The sequence below is a fragment of the Helicoverpa armigera genome, chromosome 18 (assembly GCF_030705265.1).
Source record: "Helicoverpa armigera isolate CAAS_96S chromosome 18, ASM3070526v1, whole genome shotgun sequence".
Lineage (NCBI taxonomy): Eukaryota > Metazoa > Arthropoda > Insecta > Lepidoptera > Noctuidae > Helicoverpa > Helicoverpa armigera.
The window spans coordinates 4,767,683-4,786,155 of record NC_087137.1 but is presented as its reverse complement, the minus strand read 5'-3'; the positions used below and the strand labels follow the sequence as shown (position 1 = coordinate 4,786,155).

At 38.3% G+C, this 18,473-nt stretch overlaps 1 protein-coding gene across 1 annotated transcript in view; it reads right to left on the bottom strand.

Annotated features, from left to right (window-relative positions):
- Positions 1-18,473, bottom strand: part of LOC110375379 (protein split ends) — a 92,949-nt gene that overhangs the window by 24,452 nt on the left and 50,024 nt on the right. The window contains 3 exon segments of the mRNA XM_064039027.1: positions 2,534-2,860; positions 7,052-7,304; positions 9,248-9,436. Of these exon segments, the coding sequence (XP_063895097.1) occupies positions 2,534-2,860; positions 7,052-7,304; positions 9,248-9,436 (769 nt within the window).

Sequence of the window (18,473 nt, the reverse complement as noted above, 5' to 3'; positions counted from 1 at the left end):
ATCGAAAAACATGAAAATGCCGAGTGATAAAGATATTGTATCAAATAAAAAAATGTTAGTAGGGACCTTTCAAACGTAAAAGAGCGAATATGCATTATCTAGGCAAGCATGGTTCATCTTCGACCACATTGTTACCATCAGGCGAGATAAGATAACATGATGTTGTAAATTATGAAAACGAGAGATGACTTCTGTGGTCAAACCACTGAATGGATTGGGTTATTTATTTACGTTATTGTTAGGTTACTAACCTATCACATATACTTTATATAAAAATAAGTCGGGTTTTCCTCCCTGACGCTATAACTCCAGAACGCACGAACCAATTTCCACAGTTTTGCATTCGTTGGAAAGGTCTTGGTCTCCGTGAGGTTTATAGCATAAAAAAAAAACTTTATCTTTTAATCACCAAACAAAATGTTACATAAAACGAAGCCTGAAGATCTGCTGGCGAAACGGAGTTCGCCGGGTTTGCTAGTACTTTATAATATTCAATAGCGAATTGTAAACAAAATAACCTTCCATTTAGTGGTTTGGTCACAGAAGTCTTTTCCCGTTTTCATAATTTACAACATCATATGTAAAGCGATAAAGTTAGGAGTATCGTATGTTTTGGCCAGTCGACAGCTGTCAGTTTTCAAGTGAGAATTTTTGTTGTTTGCAATTACTTACTCTTAGGCCCAAAACATACACAAGCGACGTAAGGCAGCAGACGTGGAACAGGCGTGGGACAGATACGGCGCAGACGCGATGTGAATTACATCAGAAGAGGCGTGGAACAGGCAAGAAACGTTTAAATGCGGCATTTACAGGGTGACTTTTGTGCGATAAGATTGATGTGTTCGTCTTCAGAAGACGAAGATGCGCTTGCTTTGCTGCAATTAATTAATGTGCAAAGGTCCAGAAGATATTGGGTGTACCCAGTGTGGAAATTGTCTCCAGAATGTTACGATTTTACACTAGCTTCCGCCCGCGACTTCGTCCGCGTGGAATAGTTACTTTGGGCTAACGCTGACTTTAACTTGCGACGGTTATAGTGAGCTAACCTTAAAAGATAGACATATGCTGTCGCGGACTGTTTTTTAGAACTTTTAAAGGGAAACAATTCTGTCATACATGATTTTTGCAAAACTTTAACCTTTTACAATATCCCTCGACGAAACATTATTCATTGGTGCTCCGCTCCTTTTGGTCTTAGCGTGATAATATACAGCCTATAGCGGACCAGTAGTTCCTGAGATTAGCGCGTTCAAGCAAACAAACAAAAAAACTAGAGGTTTATAATATTAGTATAGATTTCTATTACTGTACTCCGGCTTGGTATAATCGTAGAGGGCTGGATATTGTTCCAATAACACGCAGAACTGTACATATTAAAATCAATATCATCACACATTTTTGGTTGGTAAATACTGAGCATACCGTATAACAAGCGACGTGCCCCTTGCCTGACTCACGAGAATCGACTGCTAGCGACAAGTAATCAGTATAATTCAAAAATGTCGCCTGCATATATTTTGTATGAAAACGTTTTGAAGCGGCGCTCGCCTGCGTCACGCCTGTCCCACGCCTGCAGCCTGACGTCGCTTGTGTGTTTTAGGCCTTATATGGTGTTCTATATCTCGCACATTTTTATTTTATTTACGTTGTTTGAAAAATGTTTTTATTTTTTTATTTTTGCGTATTTGATTTTTTTCCTTCGTGCCAATCGACATATATTAACCAGCTTATTAACGTATTTAATTTAATGTGATTAGGTACGACAAACCCGATATATATCTATATTTACCTATATCATATAATAAAAAACAAGGTACCAAATCATCACTGGCCGCTGACAACCCAGGATTCATACAAATTCGCCAATTGTCCTTTTACCTTACCGGATTCTTAAGGCGTAGTAGCGCAAAAGGGGCTAAATGTATATCTTATTGAGACATATTTTATAAGATTTAAGTATGTACTGCATAATTGAATCACAAAAATTAAATTATAATATATATGTTACTGTAAAAACCCGAACTATGGTAAATCCTAAGATTTTCCAGTAAAACCTAAGATTTACCGACATGAATTGGTAAATGTAAGAATTAATTATAAAGTAACGATTTTTTCGGACTTATACCATTTCAATTCAATACAAGCTAGGTTTTACCTCCACATCTACATCCCCAATACTTTTATGAATACAACTTCGAAATAAAAATCATTTAAATAGTTAGAATTTTGCGTAAGATTTTGACTAATGGTTACTTAAAACAAATGACGCTAATTTGATTTATCAATGTTTTATTCCTAAAACCAATATTTACCAGTCCACATTGGTAAAACCTAGCATGTACTGAATTAGAATAGTAACAGTCCGAAAAAATCCTACCTTTATAATAAATACTTAATACCAACGCATGTCGGTAAATCTTAGGTTTTACTGGAAAAACTTAGGATTTACCATAGTTCGGGTTTTTACAGTAACATATATAATGTATTAGAAATAAACGTTCTAATAAAATAAGTATGTATTGAAATGTCTTACCTTCGGGTGGTATTCATCGATATCAGTCTCGTAAGGTTTAGCTGAATCCGCATCTTCATCACAGCTTTGATGAGGCGCGACGGTGATTTTACAGCCAAAAAAAAGTTTATCCTGTGATACTTCCAATGCCTTCTCCACGTCAGATGGCTTTTTAAAACGCACCACAGCATAGCGATCGGCGTTCTGACCCACTACTTTAACCCATACTACTTTCCCATGTTTCTTGTATTCATGGTAAAGTCCGTCCTTCAAAGAACTATCTGTAGATCGTGTCGGAAGATTCCGCACACAGATAGCCAAAGGTCTACCACTCGCTGTTGACGCCCACTATTAAGACAAAAATAAGCAATGTTACTTGAAATCAGATTTAAACAATGCACGTATGAATAAAAACATAAGTTCATTGGATCATTGTGAAAGTGCATACGCCCATATCTCAATTAACAGTATGTTTGATATTTTTCTCTATTTACGGATCTACAGTATTGAGCATTTTAGAGGTGTATATCATAAGATAGATATAATTTAGACTCATGGGAAATAAATTATTTTATAGTGACGAAACTAAAATTTGTGACCAGTTATAGGCGTTCAAATTGCCTTTAGACAGCATTCAAGTAAGCGTTACAAATCGTACTTAAAGGAAAGTTGAAGGAATACAAGTAAACTGAAGGTGATTTGCACCTTTTAACTATAACGATAACTGAACCAAAACCAACTGTGTACTAACCGAATCAATCAACCGAAAATGATTCGGTTATTGTTATAGTTAAATGGTGTAAGCCACCGTACGTAAAATAAATTCAAAGTACAAAATAGTGTGTTTACAACTTTCAAAACAGGAGAAAAGGTATGCATGTTTTCATATCCAAAATGCGTAAGGTTAAAAAATATGAGAATTCACTTTATAAAAAAAAAAACACCCGTTTCCGCTAGCGGTGCATCCTAAGGGGATTATCTCCCGAATCCGGGTAAAAGTGAGTTATTCTGATGTACATTAATGTCAAGTTTCTATCAGAATTGTTTACTTGTTTGTGCGTTGAGGTTATAATTACACGCAAGAAACGTTCAGGGTGGCTTTTGTGCGATAAGATTGATGTGTTCGCATTCGGAAGACGAAGATGCGCTTGCTTTGCTGCAATTTATTAATGTGCAAAGGTCCAGAAGATATTGGGTGCACCCAGTGTGGAAATTGTCACAAGAGCACAGATATTTTAAAATAATTGAACAATTACATGAATTCCCTGATCGTTTTCCCGACGTATATAAAATGTAACCAGAATGTTTCATTTTATCTAGTGGGTACATTTCTATTACTGTACTCCTGCTTGGTATTATCGTAAAGGGGCTGGATATTGTTCCACTAACTCGCAGAACTGTACATTAAAATCAATATTATCACAAATTTTTGGGTGGTAAATACTGAGCATACCGTATAACAAGCGAAGTGCCCCTTGCCTGTCTCACGAGAATCGACTGCTAGCGACGCGGCGCAGGCAACAAAGCGGCGTCAATGCGCCACGTCTGCGCCGTGTCGCTTCAGTATAATTCAAAAACGTCGCCTGCATACATTTTGTAGGAAAACGTTTTTAAAAGCGGCGCTCGCCTACCCCACGCCTGTCCCACGCCTGCTGCCTTACGTCCCTTGTGTATGTTTTAGGCCTTGAATATCATTTCTAATGTTGTCAGTGTATTACTTCCGTAGTTATTTTTATAAAATATGTTTACTACTTAAATCGTGACTTATTAAGAACCCTATTTACGGTTTGTTTACCATTTGGCTCATGGCTCCGTGAATAGGGTATAGTAAAGAACTGAAATACGCGTCAGCGTGAACATGAGACCACATATGAATGTTTTCACAAAGGAAACATTTGGCCGGATACTGAAAATATACATCTTTACGCTGCTACCCGCCCAATTGTCGGCCACGGCGGCTGTTCAGGAGATATATTAAGGTGCACACGTATTTACGCAGGCACAGGTGCACTCTGTATTCCTTTACTCCCATAAACTGATGGGACGGCTTTCCGACTATAATATGACCTGCGCGGCTGGGTGATCTCCTTATGGAACAGCCGCCCTGGCCTATGATCTGCTAGGGCACCATGATCATATATGCTGAAAATCTGCAAAAAATCATGACATAATGCAGTCTCAATTTTGTTTTGTGAATTATTTCGATAAAAATTAAGTCTGATTGTCGGTCGCGGTATTTTCTTCGCAGATTCATTCACATCCCAGATAAAGGACGGAATGAATGGCTTTTTCTGCATGTTGGGTAATTTATTTTCTGATATGTAGCAGCGCTTCTAGCATAATACCCTATTAGGATTTGAGGAATATTATTTGTAGCAGGGATTAATTGAAAGTTGTATAATACCTAGTAAATGTGTCAGGAGACAGAGATTTTTTTTAAGGTGTCATTTTCAAGGTGTTTTTAATTAATAATGTAATTACGCATTTTGAGATTGGCTTTTACTTATGTGATTATGATTAACGCACATCTATCGAGCATTCGAGCTGAACGCGGCGAACGTCCCACACGAATTGAATTATAGGTGAGCCTTAAGGTACAAGTTGGCAGCCGACCGCAGGCGACAACTGCAGACGACATGTCGTCGCTTCATTCAACTACGGAGAGAATTTCATAGAAATACATAGAAACCAGTAGTGTCGTTGCGACACGTCGTCTGCAGTTGTCGCCTGCGGTCGGCTGCGAACTCGTACCTTAAGGGTTAGACGATTCCGTGCTGCCATATGTGGTCCAACCCTTATCCTAACTGGACGCGTCGACCGCACCGAAGTAACTCTCTTCAGCAGTGTTGATTAATAAGTTCCACAAATTAAATTGCAATTGCAAGCACAATTAAATGCAAGTGTCCATATAAGTTTTTTTTTCTTATCCCTAACTGTCCCATTTTGTCTTCACACTTCTCGGTCCTTTGATTGTTTCTACCTATCAGTGACTGCGTGACTGTCTTGTGATATGCACTGGGTCACTGTTATCCCACCTGTCTAGATGCTTTCGTCTGACATGTCCCAGTCGGATTTTAATTTGCCTGATTTTTGGCACACATCGAAAATTTTCATTTTTGGAGCGATCTCGATGAGGCGATAGATTTCCTTTTCTTGTCTGTTTTTGTAAGACACTAACCGGTCCAAGTTGATGTACTCATCTACATAGTGTAAAGTTTGCCCATCTGCCTCGACCCTACGTTTCGTGCTGTTGCTCATTGCCTACATGTGGCTTGCTGTGCTTAGATATTGGAGCGCTTATCGGAGCTTTTCTGATCAGTACAAGTGTTTTACAAGGAGCGACTGTTTATCTGACTGCCCAAAGACTGTAACAACTGCCAAAGACGTGCAATGACAGTTGGGCAGTTTAACTTGTCCTCCGAAACACAGTTATTGGTGACCAAGAGTTACCTAGAAAATGCATATAAATTTAGTGAAGTTGCATTGGTACTTGCCTGATCTAGAATCGAACCCACACCCTCATATTTGAGAGGTTGGTTCTTTACCCACTGGGCCACCACGACATTTACTTTGATATCATCAACAAACCGCAACTTCGTCAATATTTATTTTGCTCCCGATCACGATACCTTTAGGTGACCAGCGCACAGGTAAACAGATCGTTAGGTGACAGTGGATCGTCTTTTTCACGCTTTTCTCTATTCAAAACGATGGGTCTGGGGATAGAAGCTTCACTGATTCCGACTGTGCTTTGTAGTATTCATTGTATTTTCCAATTATTTGATTCAGTATAAAAAGATGATCGGTTGTGAAGGAAGGGCGAGATCCGGCCCGTTCCACTGGTTGATGTTAATCTAGTTGTCCTCTAATGCGGTTGTATATGACTCAATTCAATAGGTTGTACAGATGACAGATACATACGTTAAATAGTACAGTTCAAATGCCGTTTATTATTTTCCGAGAGTTGATCAACTACCTACAAAATTGATCAACTTACGAGTCTTTTTATTTTCCGCTGACATGTATATTATATACATATATAGTGTGCCACCAGCTTCGGTAACATGGTCCAAGCTAAAGGCAATCAAAACTCCATCGAAATATACCTACCTTCTGACAATGCGTGCGGTAAAGGGTAGTAGAGTCGAGAAAAGAGAGCCTCATGTAAATTGAGGCTCTTGGCTATCAAACCATTCGCTGAAACGACTGTCGGCACAATGATAGTAGAATCCACATGCCAAATGTTGAAAACCTCATGGTAAGCACAGTTATTCTTCACGTTGGGTTGGTAACATACAACTTGCTTCTTTTCTTTCCTTTACACTTGTCATACTCGTACACATCGAAAGCCGCGTCGAATCAGATTTTTGTGATTCTGCCAGATACGGACGATTTGAACGATTCGCCGAGCGGAGGTTGGCGAGATTTCATATGATTTCATACAAGAATTCTAAAATGAGTTTCGTTTTGATAGGTATGTGTTCACCATTAGAATAAAGCTTTCAATTTTCAAATAAAATTTACAAAATTGGGACCTACTTGATGTTGTAAGGACGGTGGCGTACGATGGTTGATGTGATGAGACAACGGCGTTTGGGTGGCTGGTGTTGAGGCACGTGAAGTATCACTTGGCTCAGGCGAACTAGAGTCGGAACGTGACGAGCCGGAACCAGAGTTGCGTCGCCGCCGCCCCCCTTCAGTACCGCCACCAGGAGTGCTAGGTGTGCTTTCACCACCAGTCGCGCCAGCGACTCTATCGCTACTTGCATACCAGCGATGATGGGGAGTTGTTCTGAAAAAAAAAAAAGAAATGTTAATTTTTCGAATGGACTTCTGATGTGAACTCTCGATCATCAGTGCGAACTCTTTGCCGTTGTACTTGAAAGGAACAAGGCTGGAATGCAAACTACAACCGCAAATGCCAGATGCGGCTAACTGCAGCAGGAAATATGTCTGCTATTGTAGAGTAGCATACTTAGTTGATTAACTGTTCTTTTGTTAATCAGAGAAATTCATCCTAATGTTGTAAGTAAAGGATGATAGGGGTAAAGTTGGCTGGTATAATATCCAATAAAAAGCATTTGGATAGGAATTGAAAGCTCATGTCATAACTCACAAGCTTAATTATTTATTATGGGCAAAACATTGTAAACACCGGAGAACGAAGATATCACACCTGATAGCACAGGACTGTCCATGGACTTGAACCACTTCTTTGCGTATGGGAGGAATGTTTAAGTGCATTATTACTGCTAATATCTGTCAGAGCATCCCACAGGAAGTGTCTGTGCCCATTTCAATCATATTGAAAAAAAAAGACTATTAGTAATTTGGTTTGGGTTTGGTTGTTTCGGGAGGTGCCTTCATCTGATTGGGCGGCTGGAGGTAGCACGGGAGTCACCACTGTAAGCACGGCCCGGAGGACACGGTGGAGCATACACAGTATAGGTGTTTTCTGCGCGGGAAGAGCACCGCCGTGTCCTCGTGACGGTAATTAATTGGCGGCGGCGACCTCTGGCCATGCTCTGGTTTAAGCTGTGGCTCGGGGTGAGAGGGAATGGGACGCCGTCGCCTCCTCCTGCGAAACAGTCATGGCAGAGGAGGAAGGGCGGAGCTACTGAGAATTCGCACCTCGCATCCCAGCCGTGAAGTTGGACGTTCAAGACACCATGGGCGCCCAGCAGTGCTGTATCTACGTTGGTGCCACGACATTGCCTTCTACTTCGGAATGTAATCTATACTAATATTATAAATAGGAAAACTTTGTTTGTTTGTTTGGTTGTAATAGATAAACTCAAAAACTACTGGACCTATTTTAAATATACTTTCACCATTAGAAAGCTATATTCTCTGAGAGTAACATAGGCTATATTTTATCCCGGTGCGGGCAGTAGCTCCCACGGGACGCGGGTGAAACCGCTAGCCGTTTTCCCGCGGTTTCACCCGCGGGAAAACGGCTAGTCTGATATAAACTTAAAAGATCTTATATGTTCTCTGTGACTCAGACCTTGAACAGTCCTGAGGCAAGGACGCTGAAGTTTCGTTCCCTCGATTGCGAACGCATTATCCTTTTTTTTTACTGTTATCTATTGCTATCTCCGTTCCTTTTTTTGTGACAATTATTTTACGTCGAATTGTTATTCTTTTTTTCGTGGCGAACAGGTCTGCACTGCTGCGGCAGCACTGCTACTTGAAGTGTGGTTTGGAATCATGCTTTTATGGTGGATCGAGAATCAGATTATCGTCTGGCCAACTTGTTAGTGAAACTCCATGAGGGAAGCGGGACGAAGGCTGCGGGGTTAATTACAGGAGCGCGCGGCGGGTTGTTACCAATGCGCATCTCAGGTATTTTTTTTTCTTGAATTGCGAAAACATAATTAACAATTTCTCCGATGTTTCAAAATATATAATAAGGTTTTTTTGGGTAGAAGAACAGACAGAAAAAATGGTATGTATGAAATGTTTGCAGCAATTTGATAATGAGTGTATTCAATACACTGAAACGTTTTTAGCATTTTCAATATACAAGGTACAGTTTCAAGGTCGTAAAGAAGAATATTAACATTTGAATTACTAATTTTATGATACTATTTTCGGTCACAAAAAAAAATCTTATGGACGCATTGGGACTAACCCGTTGTAATGACGCTATTGACATTCACTTCCCTTCACACCCGCGTGGCCCATGGGAGTGTCCTTAACGCGCTTGCCAGGCTTTAATTGATAGTACTGTACCTTTCAACATTTGATGGTGGAGTGGAATACGGAGCAGTGGAGTTGTTGCGCTGATACCTGCCGTATGCGGCGGGAGTGTTACCACGACGACAATATTCAGTCGCGCTGTCATTAGTACCACGCCACGTAGCTGGGGCAGCCGCCGAAGCTGCTATTGGACATGTATTGCTCGAACTATCTTCTCCGCCACTGTAAACAAATAAGAAGTTCACTGGATAAATCTTCATCGACAACAATAGTCAAAAAAATCACAACTCCCCGAAAATTAATAGCTAGGTTTTAACCCTAAACACGCGCATGTACCCCCATCATTATTGGTGTCATTTGAAGTCCCATTAAGTGAATTAACTAAAAAAAATCTTTAAAAAAACTTCATACCACAAATGTAACTTTAAATTAAAAAAAAAAAACAGATTTCACTGATTAAACAAGCAACTTCTTGAACTACCTCAGCTCCGGAGCTTTTTCCCAACTACGTAGGGGTCGGCTTCCAGTCTAACCGGCTGCAGGTGAGTTTTATAAGGAGTGACTGCCAAGCTAACCTCCTCAAACCAGTCACCCCGTGTAGGGACACACACATGCACGTACTTAGGTATAGTAAGGTGTCGCGTGCATTATTCCCGATCCCATACTTCAGTTTGGTTGAGATCGTCGTTCCTAATTGTCGTTTCTAAATTACTATATAATTGGTCTGTAACTTAATCATATTTTTGAGAACTTAAGTGTCTGTAACAATATCGTATCGATGAACTGTAGTCCTGAGTAAATAAATAACTTAAGTGTCATCAAGCATTTTATTTAATATCCTACCGGACTCGCTTCTACACCCCGGTAACCCAATACTCCTTGGTAAGACTGGTTGTCAGATTTACTGGCTACTGACAACCGCAAAAGCAAAATACGTAAGAAAGAGAAGCCTGATGACGTGCGTTCGTAACGTTTTACTTGATGCGAGCTTACAATATTCGAGGTGCCCTCGATATCTCAGCGATCATCATTGAATTGACATCTTCCTCCTTTTTAGGATACCGTACCCAAAGGGTAAAACGGGACCCTATTGTTTTCACTCCTCTGTCCGTCCGTCCGTCCGTCCGTTTGTCACCAGGCTGTATCTCATGAACCGTTGTAGTTAGAGAGTTTAAATTCTCACAGATGATGTATTTCTGTTGCCGCTATAACAACAAATACTGAAAACTAAAATAAAATAATATTTTGGGGTGCTCCCATACAACAAACGTGATTTTATTGGGTATTTTTTTCCGTAATTTTCATTTCAACATTGTTTTTCTATTTTACCTTTTTTTCCTTTAGTTTACAGATGATTTTTTGGTATTTATTCATCGTGATAATAGTTAACACCTGAAAAAAGCAGTATGGCTAAACTGCTTTTTTTCGAAACAAAATTTTCCGAAATACCGAAAAATCTCTACCTTGAAACAGATTTTGAAGCATCTCGTAATGAAAAAATCCTTTTCTAGTACTTTTTTTACATCAAATTATTCGTGAATGGTTACTTTACTTATTAATAAGTATTTTTTTTTAATTTCATTAAAAGTTTGTAAAACTGTAAATCCGTAAGATTTTGCTGAACATATATTGTGTTGTATTGATAGGCAGTGACCCTAGCTATCACCCCTTGCAGTATGTCGTGCTATTTACTGGACACCCTGTATATACAGCTTTTTACTTATTTGGATAGTACTCTTTTGTACCTTTTTGGATAGCTAGATAAATGTAGATATTTTTAAGTAATCTGCACAAAAAAAAGTAGAGTAATATTTTTGAGAAAATTTCTGTTCTTTGTACAGTTTTATGGTTTGTTATTATGAAGTGATTCATCTTCTGTCCAAAAACACACAAAAATCCGCAAAAACGAGACTTAACTAATAATAAAAATTTATACGTGTACCTAGACGACTTATTAAGAAAAAATCTTCAAGTTGGATTATCTTGAAAGGGGTTAACTTTTGCCCAGTGTATCCCATCGTCAAATTTGTCCGTATTGACCTATACTATCACCTCATGAAAGGATGCGCTCTTCTTACAAGTAACCCTGTATAGATTTTGTCGTGGATCTTCCTTGGGAATAATTCGTGGATGAACTTGGGGAGTCCACGACGGGAGCGGGCGTCCGTTAATAAATAATAATTAATGTGTGATGACCTTTTTTTACCTCATCATATTACAACCTAAGATTATAATAGAATGTATCTCAAACAGTGTAAGATGTCTATTAACTGAGTTTAAAATTATTGAACTTAATGAATCTGCATATATGGCTGACATACTTATTTCTATGTCGATTCAACTTTTATCGTTACTCGGATCGGACAGCAAGTTGAGGCTTCTCTTTCGTACGTATATTGTTTTGGGTGTTATTAGCCTATTAATTTGGATGACCATGCAGGATATAATAAAAGATAAAGATAAATTTATTTTTTTAAAACATACATATGTTGTATAGGGTGGTACAATATTATTTACAGTTTCAATATGTTTTGCCCTATCTGGCGTGCAAATATACATTTATAAAACTTAAAATCTATATTCTTAAGCTTAAGAAGGAACGTGATGGGTTTTAGTCAGTAAGAGTCTGATACTCCCTCACGCTGCTAACCTACAGCGGGAGGGGTCATTTGGTGATTTCCCCTTAAAGAAAAAAAAATAAAACGTTTGGGCCCCTCAGGTTTGGCAGGGGCAAATAATGAGATTTTTTTGTATTTCAAAAGTCCAATGGCAGCCTGGTGGTTAATTGTAGCCGATTCTGGTAGTAGTAAAAAATCTTCAGGGCATTATTCTCTACGATAATATATTATTTTGTACTCTGGCCGGCACTTTCAGTTGTGGGTACGAAATGAATCATATCCTTTCTATAATATACAAAGACTAGCCATTTTCCCGCGGTTTCACCCGCGTCTCGTGGGAGCTCTACTGCCCGCACCGGGATAGAATATAGCCTATGTTACTCGCAGATAATATAGCTTTCTAATGGTGAAAGAATATTTAAAATCGGTCCAGTCGTTTTTGAGTTTATCCATTACAACTAAACAAACAAACAAAGCTTTCTTCTTTATAATATTAGTATAGATAGTATAGATGGTAATGTCAGGATATTATATGTTTTATAAAGAGCGGTTTGCAGCTATCTGTGACTTGTAGACCAAATATAGCAAATAATGCCATATCATAGTGCAGACGCAATCAAACCGTGGTAGGCAATTATTAGGGTATCTGTATTTACTGTTGGTGCGAGTTCGTAGGATGAATGACTTACTTTTTTGCAAATTTTATCAATGCGTGCTTTCCAATTGAGTTTTTTATCTATTGTTAGCCCGAGAAATCTAGTATTATCCTCCTCTTGTATTATCTGATTGTTATAACTTATGTTCATGAATTTTTAACAAACTTATTTATTTGAAATAGTTTAAACATTGCTGCCACCTAATGGGAGGGTCATTTGTGCCTTTACGATAGAACTCTGAGGATCTAGACTGCACAAACTGAGTGAAAGCATTTTGCACTGCCTCCTGGGGAGAAAACTTCTTGTCACGCAGATAATTGTCCAAATCACGAAAAAAATGGTAGTCCGTTGGAGCAAGGTCTGGCGAATAAGAAGAATGACGAATGGTTTCCAGCTGGAGTTCCTGAAGAGTTAAAACGGTTTCTCGTTCTGTATGAGGTCGCCGGTTGTCATAGAACAATAACGGTGAAGGTCGATTCAAGTCGTGGCTGTTTTACTGCTAATTTTGCCAACATTTTTCGGTGTTCGGTTGGGTATCTGGGTAGTTTGACTAGGATCGGCTTCCACCACCTCTCTAATTCCTCATTATTCACCTGTGTAGGCGGTCTTCCTCGTCGCTCGTTCTTTAAGTCGAAGTCTCCAACACGAAAGCTTTTAATCCAAAATCGCACGGTGCGTTCATTAACAGACACCTCTTCAAATGATATTTATTGCGGGCTGTTTCTGTCGCGTTACTTCCGCGTCGGAACTTGTATTAAAAAATTACTCGAATTTTCGCAGTATCCATCTTTGTTGTCTAAGTTGAATAACATCGACAATCAAATGTTTCATTTTTTAAAAGAAGAACATCACAGAAACCATGTGAAAAAAGTTTCATTCGAAAACCTCATGAAGATTTTATGGCAATGAGGGTGTTCTAAAATGGCGTCCACCAGGTGGCAGCACCGAGTCGTCAGGTCCAGGTACCTGTCAAAGTGCTTATCTTTACTATGAATAGTGAACGATTTTAGTGTTTTTTTTATTTTATAATTTTATTTTATAAAGCACTGCATTATTGTTTTACTATTGCGGTTGAGTAAATACAAAAAACTAAATCATATTGTGTTAACAAATTTTTCAACAAGCTTTTCCTTAGTACCAGTGACTTTTGCACCCTCTCTCTTAGCTCATTTTTAGCTAATTTTTAGTTCGGAAACCTTATTCTGACCGTAGTCCATAATAAAATCAATAACACTTCCAATATAACAGAATTTCAATAAACAATAAGTTCGGCACCTACAATTCCATACTATTTGACAGCTGTTTGGACCTGACGCATACGAAGCGTCGCCTGGCGGCAGAAAAAGCATCGAAAACCCTCATTCAAAAAACCTATTAGAATAAAACGACAATTTCATACTTTAATCCCTAATATTTTAGATGTGATAGATATTGTCTATGGGTCTATAATTATTCATTGATTCTTTGGCATTTTTTTATGAATTGGTTTTATAATCTGAATTTTTAACCTCCCGGTGAAAATACCATTACTTATACATAAGTTGAAAATACAACTTAGATGTTTTAGCTAGCAACAGATTTAATGGTCGCTGCACACAGCGGGCGGGGCGCGACGGGACGGGACGGCGACGCGACGCTGAGCAGTTGTGATGTACTAGATATTACGGAGGCCGCCACACAGCCGTCCCGCTCAGCACGACGCGACGATCTAGTACATTGTGTCACGTCGCCGTCCCGTCCCGTCGCGCCCCGCCCGCTGTGTGCAGAGACCATTAATTATTTTGTTATCAATTTCGTCTAACTAAAGCTATACTACTTGTATTTTTCAGACCTTTCATTATATTTTGAATATCAGTGGGTAAGCTTGGAGCCATAAACATCGAATTTGTTCTGTTAGTGATATTTATGGAATTTCTATTACTGATGTTTGGTATAGGTACAACTTTGTCAACGAAATACTTATTAAATTCATTAGCTATAAATACAGGGTAAGTGATTGTTTCATTGTTAATTTTAAGTTGTTCTACGGTATCTTTTGGTGTATAATAATATGCTATTTGCCGTCACCATAAATTGGATTTATGATGACGGCAAATAGCATATAGTTTTCTAAGTTAGTATGTATGTATTTTCTAAGTATATCTTAGACATCAATGACTGTGTTTCGGAAGGCACGTTAACCTGTTGGTCCCGGCTGTCATTAAACATCCGTGACAGTCGTTACGGGTAGTCAGAGGCCAATAAGTCTGACACCAGTCTAACCAAGGGGTATTGGGTTGCCCGGGTAACTGGGTTGAGGAGGCCAGATAGGTAGTCGTTCCTTGTAAAGCACTGGTACTCAGCTGAATCCGGTTAGACTGGAAGCCGACCCCAGCATATTTGGGAAAAGGCTCGGAGGATGATGACACAAATATATAGAAAAAAAAATACTATGCAACTAACAAAAAGATTTTATTAGGTACTAGCCGTTTTCCCGCGGTTTCACCCGCGTCTTGTGGTAACTACTGCCCGTACCGGGATAAAATATAGCCTATGTTACTCGTGGATAACGTAGCTTTCGAATGGTGAAAGAATTTTTTAAAACGGTCCATTAGTTTTTGAGTCTATTCATTACAACCAAACAAACAAACAAAGTTTTCCTCTTTATAATATTAGTATAGAAAATATGAGCATCAATCTGGCAATGATTTTTATGAAATATTATGTTAAAAGGTCGATAAATGTTCACCTGTATGTTCAGTTCTTTGTGTCATTATGGCCCTTGCTTTTGATTATGTTGTTCACAAAATATTAATAGGAAAATTGGAACGCTACGGTAGAAGAGGAAACATTTTTAAACTCGTCAATTCTTACCTATCTAAAATAAGACAAGTAACTGCCATCACTAAATCAGACACTAATACAAATACAAAAAACCAGAGAGTCTATCCGTCTCGTGAATGAAGTGTAGCATTCGGTTCCCCAAGGTAGCGTCTTAGGACCTTTGGTATTGGTATACTCATATAAGTTATGCTACCCTGGTACATGGTGAGCAGTTGCATCGAAATTTCGTTATTGGTATACTTATACTCCGGTGAATTATGCTGTCCTAGTACTTTACTTTTGTGGTTCTGCGGCATTCCGTAAGTTGGTTTTTGTCTAATCACTCCCGTCCCGGGAATGTTACTCGCAATTTTTCCTTATTTGCTCACCGTTTAGACCTACCCTGGACTACGACAAACATTTTAAAACCAAAATCAGCTCAATCGGCCCAGCCGTTCCCGAGTTTTAATCAGACTAACGAACAGCAATTCATTTTTATATATAAAATTTAATTAACAAAAATAATTTGAATGTAGTACGCAGTTGTGTTGTACATACTGCAGTTTTTCTTTTAAATTGGTCCTTGTCCGGTTAAACAGAACGTTTCAGTTCAATTACCTTCTTAAACTTCTTGTTCTTACTATCCATACACTTCTTCTTCCGAGCCTTTTTCCCAAACTGTGTTGGGGTCGGCTTCCAGTCTAACCGGATGTAGCTGAGTACCAGTGCTTTACTATCCATACACAATTGAGAAAATATATTTATTTTATTTATGTATACCTATGTGCTTAAGTTTTGGTCACAAGTCACATACACTTCCAGGGCACTCAATAACCAACTAATAATGCATTTACACCACATGTTTTTTTGCTAATACCGATAATAGTAAATAGTTACTTACACAAAACAATAGAAACCGGACCATACTTTGCCCCTTTTATATATTGTCTCTTTCTAGAAAATAAAAGGCTTCTGTTTTATTACCTGATTTTATATATAAATAAGTTATACCGGGATTTTCAAAAAATTGGTTCACATACATAAAATACAATTCATCGACTTGGTGTAAATTGGTATGTTTATCTACAATTAGGAAAAAAATCGTAAAATCCTGACACTCTTGACTGCTATACTCCTGTATGTTATGCGGTCCTAGTACACGGTGGGCAGTCCCATGGACACTCGTTGATTGGTATATTACTCATCTGATTTATGCGATCCTGGTATTTTCGTTTTGGCGTGTGACCTTGTGTGACGCCGTTGAAATCGCGATTTTATTAATAGCGTCTTGCCATAATCGGAAAAAACATAACCAACATAAATAAAAAAAACATATTACAATATTGTAAAGCTTATCTTGTTGACAGTACTTTTTACAAAATAAAGTACGGATGACCAATTGGGACTAAGCAAAATAAAATATTTTATTGAATGACAAACTGGGACACGTTCTTTATGGATGCCAAATCACTAAAATGACGAATCGGGCATAACTCGTTATCAGCATGAGGGAGTATCAGACTCTTACTGACTAAAACCCATCACGTTCCTTCTTAAGAATATAGATTTTTAGTTTTATAAATGTATATTTGTACACCTGATAGGGCAAAACATATTGAAACTGTAAATAATATTGTACCACCTTATACAACATATGTTTTTAAAGAATAAATTTATCTTTATCTTTTATCATTGTGCATGGTCATCCAACTTAGAGGCTGATAACACACAAAACAATATAAGTACAAAACAGAAGCCTCAATTAGTTATCCGATCCGAGTAACGATAAAAATTGAATCGACAAAGAAAGAAGTATATCAGCCATATAAGCAAATTCATTAAGGCATATGTCGTCAGTTCAATAATTAATTTTAAACTCAGTTAATAGACATTTTACATTGTTTGAGATACATTCTATTATAATCTTAACGTAGTAATAGCCTATCGAGTTATACTACGGAAATTCAATCGTCATCTGATTTGACAAAAACTCAAAACATTTTTGTTGTTTACAAAGTGGCAAACAAATATGGAACAAATATGGCAGGACCGACATTTACGTGCTCTCCGATGCACGGGTGTATCAATCACCAACTTCCAGGCTCCGGGCTGCGGGTCCCACACCTGTTCCACGACTGCTGGTATGTTTTGGGAAATAGGTGTCCGATTTGTTTTGCAAAAGAGTGTAAGTATTAACACCTTATTTTCATGCTTTCATATTTTAGCCATCCATATATTTATACATTTTTCTCGCTTTTAACTATCTAATCTATACTAATATTATATTATAAAGCTAAAGAGTTTGTTTGTTTGTTTGAACGCTATGCTAATCTCAGGAACTACTGGTCCGATTTGAAAATTTCTTTCAGTGTTAGATAGCCCATTTATCGAGGAAAGCTATAGGCTACTTTTTATCCCGGTACGGGAAGTAGTTCCCACGGTATGCGGGTGAAACCGCTGGCAGAAGCTAGTAAATAATATTTTTTGTTGTACCAATTTCACTCGAAAGGATGCTCACGCTCTTAAAACGAAAACTTATATTGGATGTAGGAAACAGTAGGTCTGCTCTACCTTACCAAACATACATAACATTGTATATTATTATGTCGTTTCAATCGATTCCAGGTTTTTAGTAAATTTTTTGTATTGTCCTTTGATTAAATTAATAAAAAAGTAGGTTAGATTTAGGTACTATATATATGTCAGTCAGTCAGTGCTAAAATTTACGTCTTTTTAACCTTTTACTGTTTGAGCTGGCTTAGCGAAATTCTATATGTCTCTGTGGTTACAATTAAACATTGTTTTATTTGTTTACGTTAAAGAAGTTGAGTTACAGAAGGGTCAAAAGTGGCACCTAGTGCTTCGTGTAATCATTTTGAATGTTGCGCTCATTTAGTGAGGACCTTTTTGAGAGGTGAAGTGTGCATCTTGGGTTTTTGTATATCAATGCATGTTTTTGTAAAGGTAGAATTCCGTGGATCGCGGCTGTTGCAGCCGCGCGCCGCGCCGCTACCGAGGCCGGCGACAGTCGCGCGCGGCATTGTCTTGAAATTAGTCGATTTTGTTCGTCCGTTCCCTATAGTCCGAAGTGCTAATTGATATCCTTGAAGAAGAGGATGACGTGCTGCTGTGGCTGTATAATGAAAATAGATTTCCAATCGACACTATCTTTAAAATGTAGAA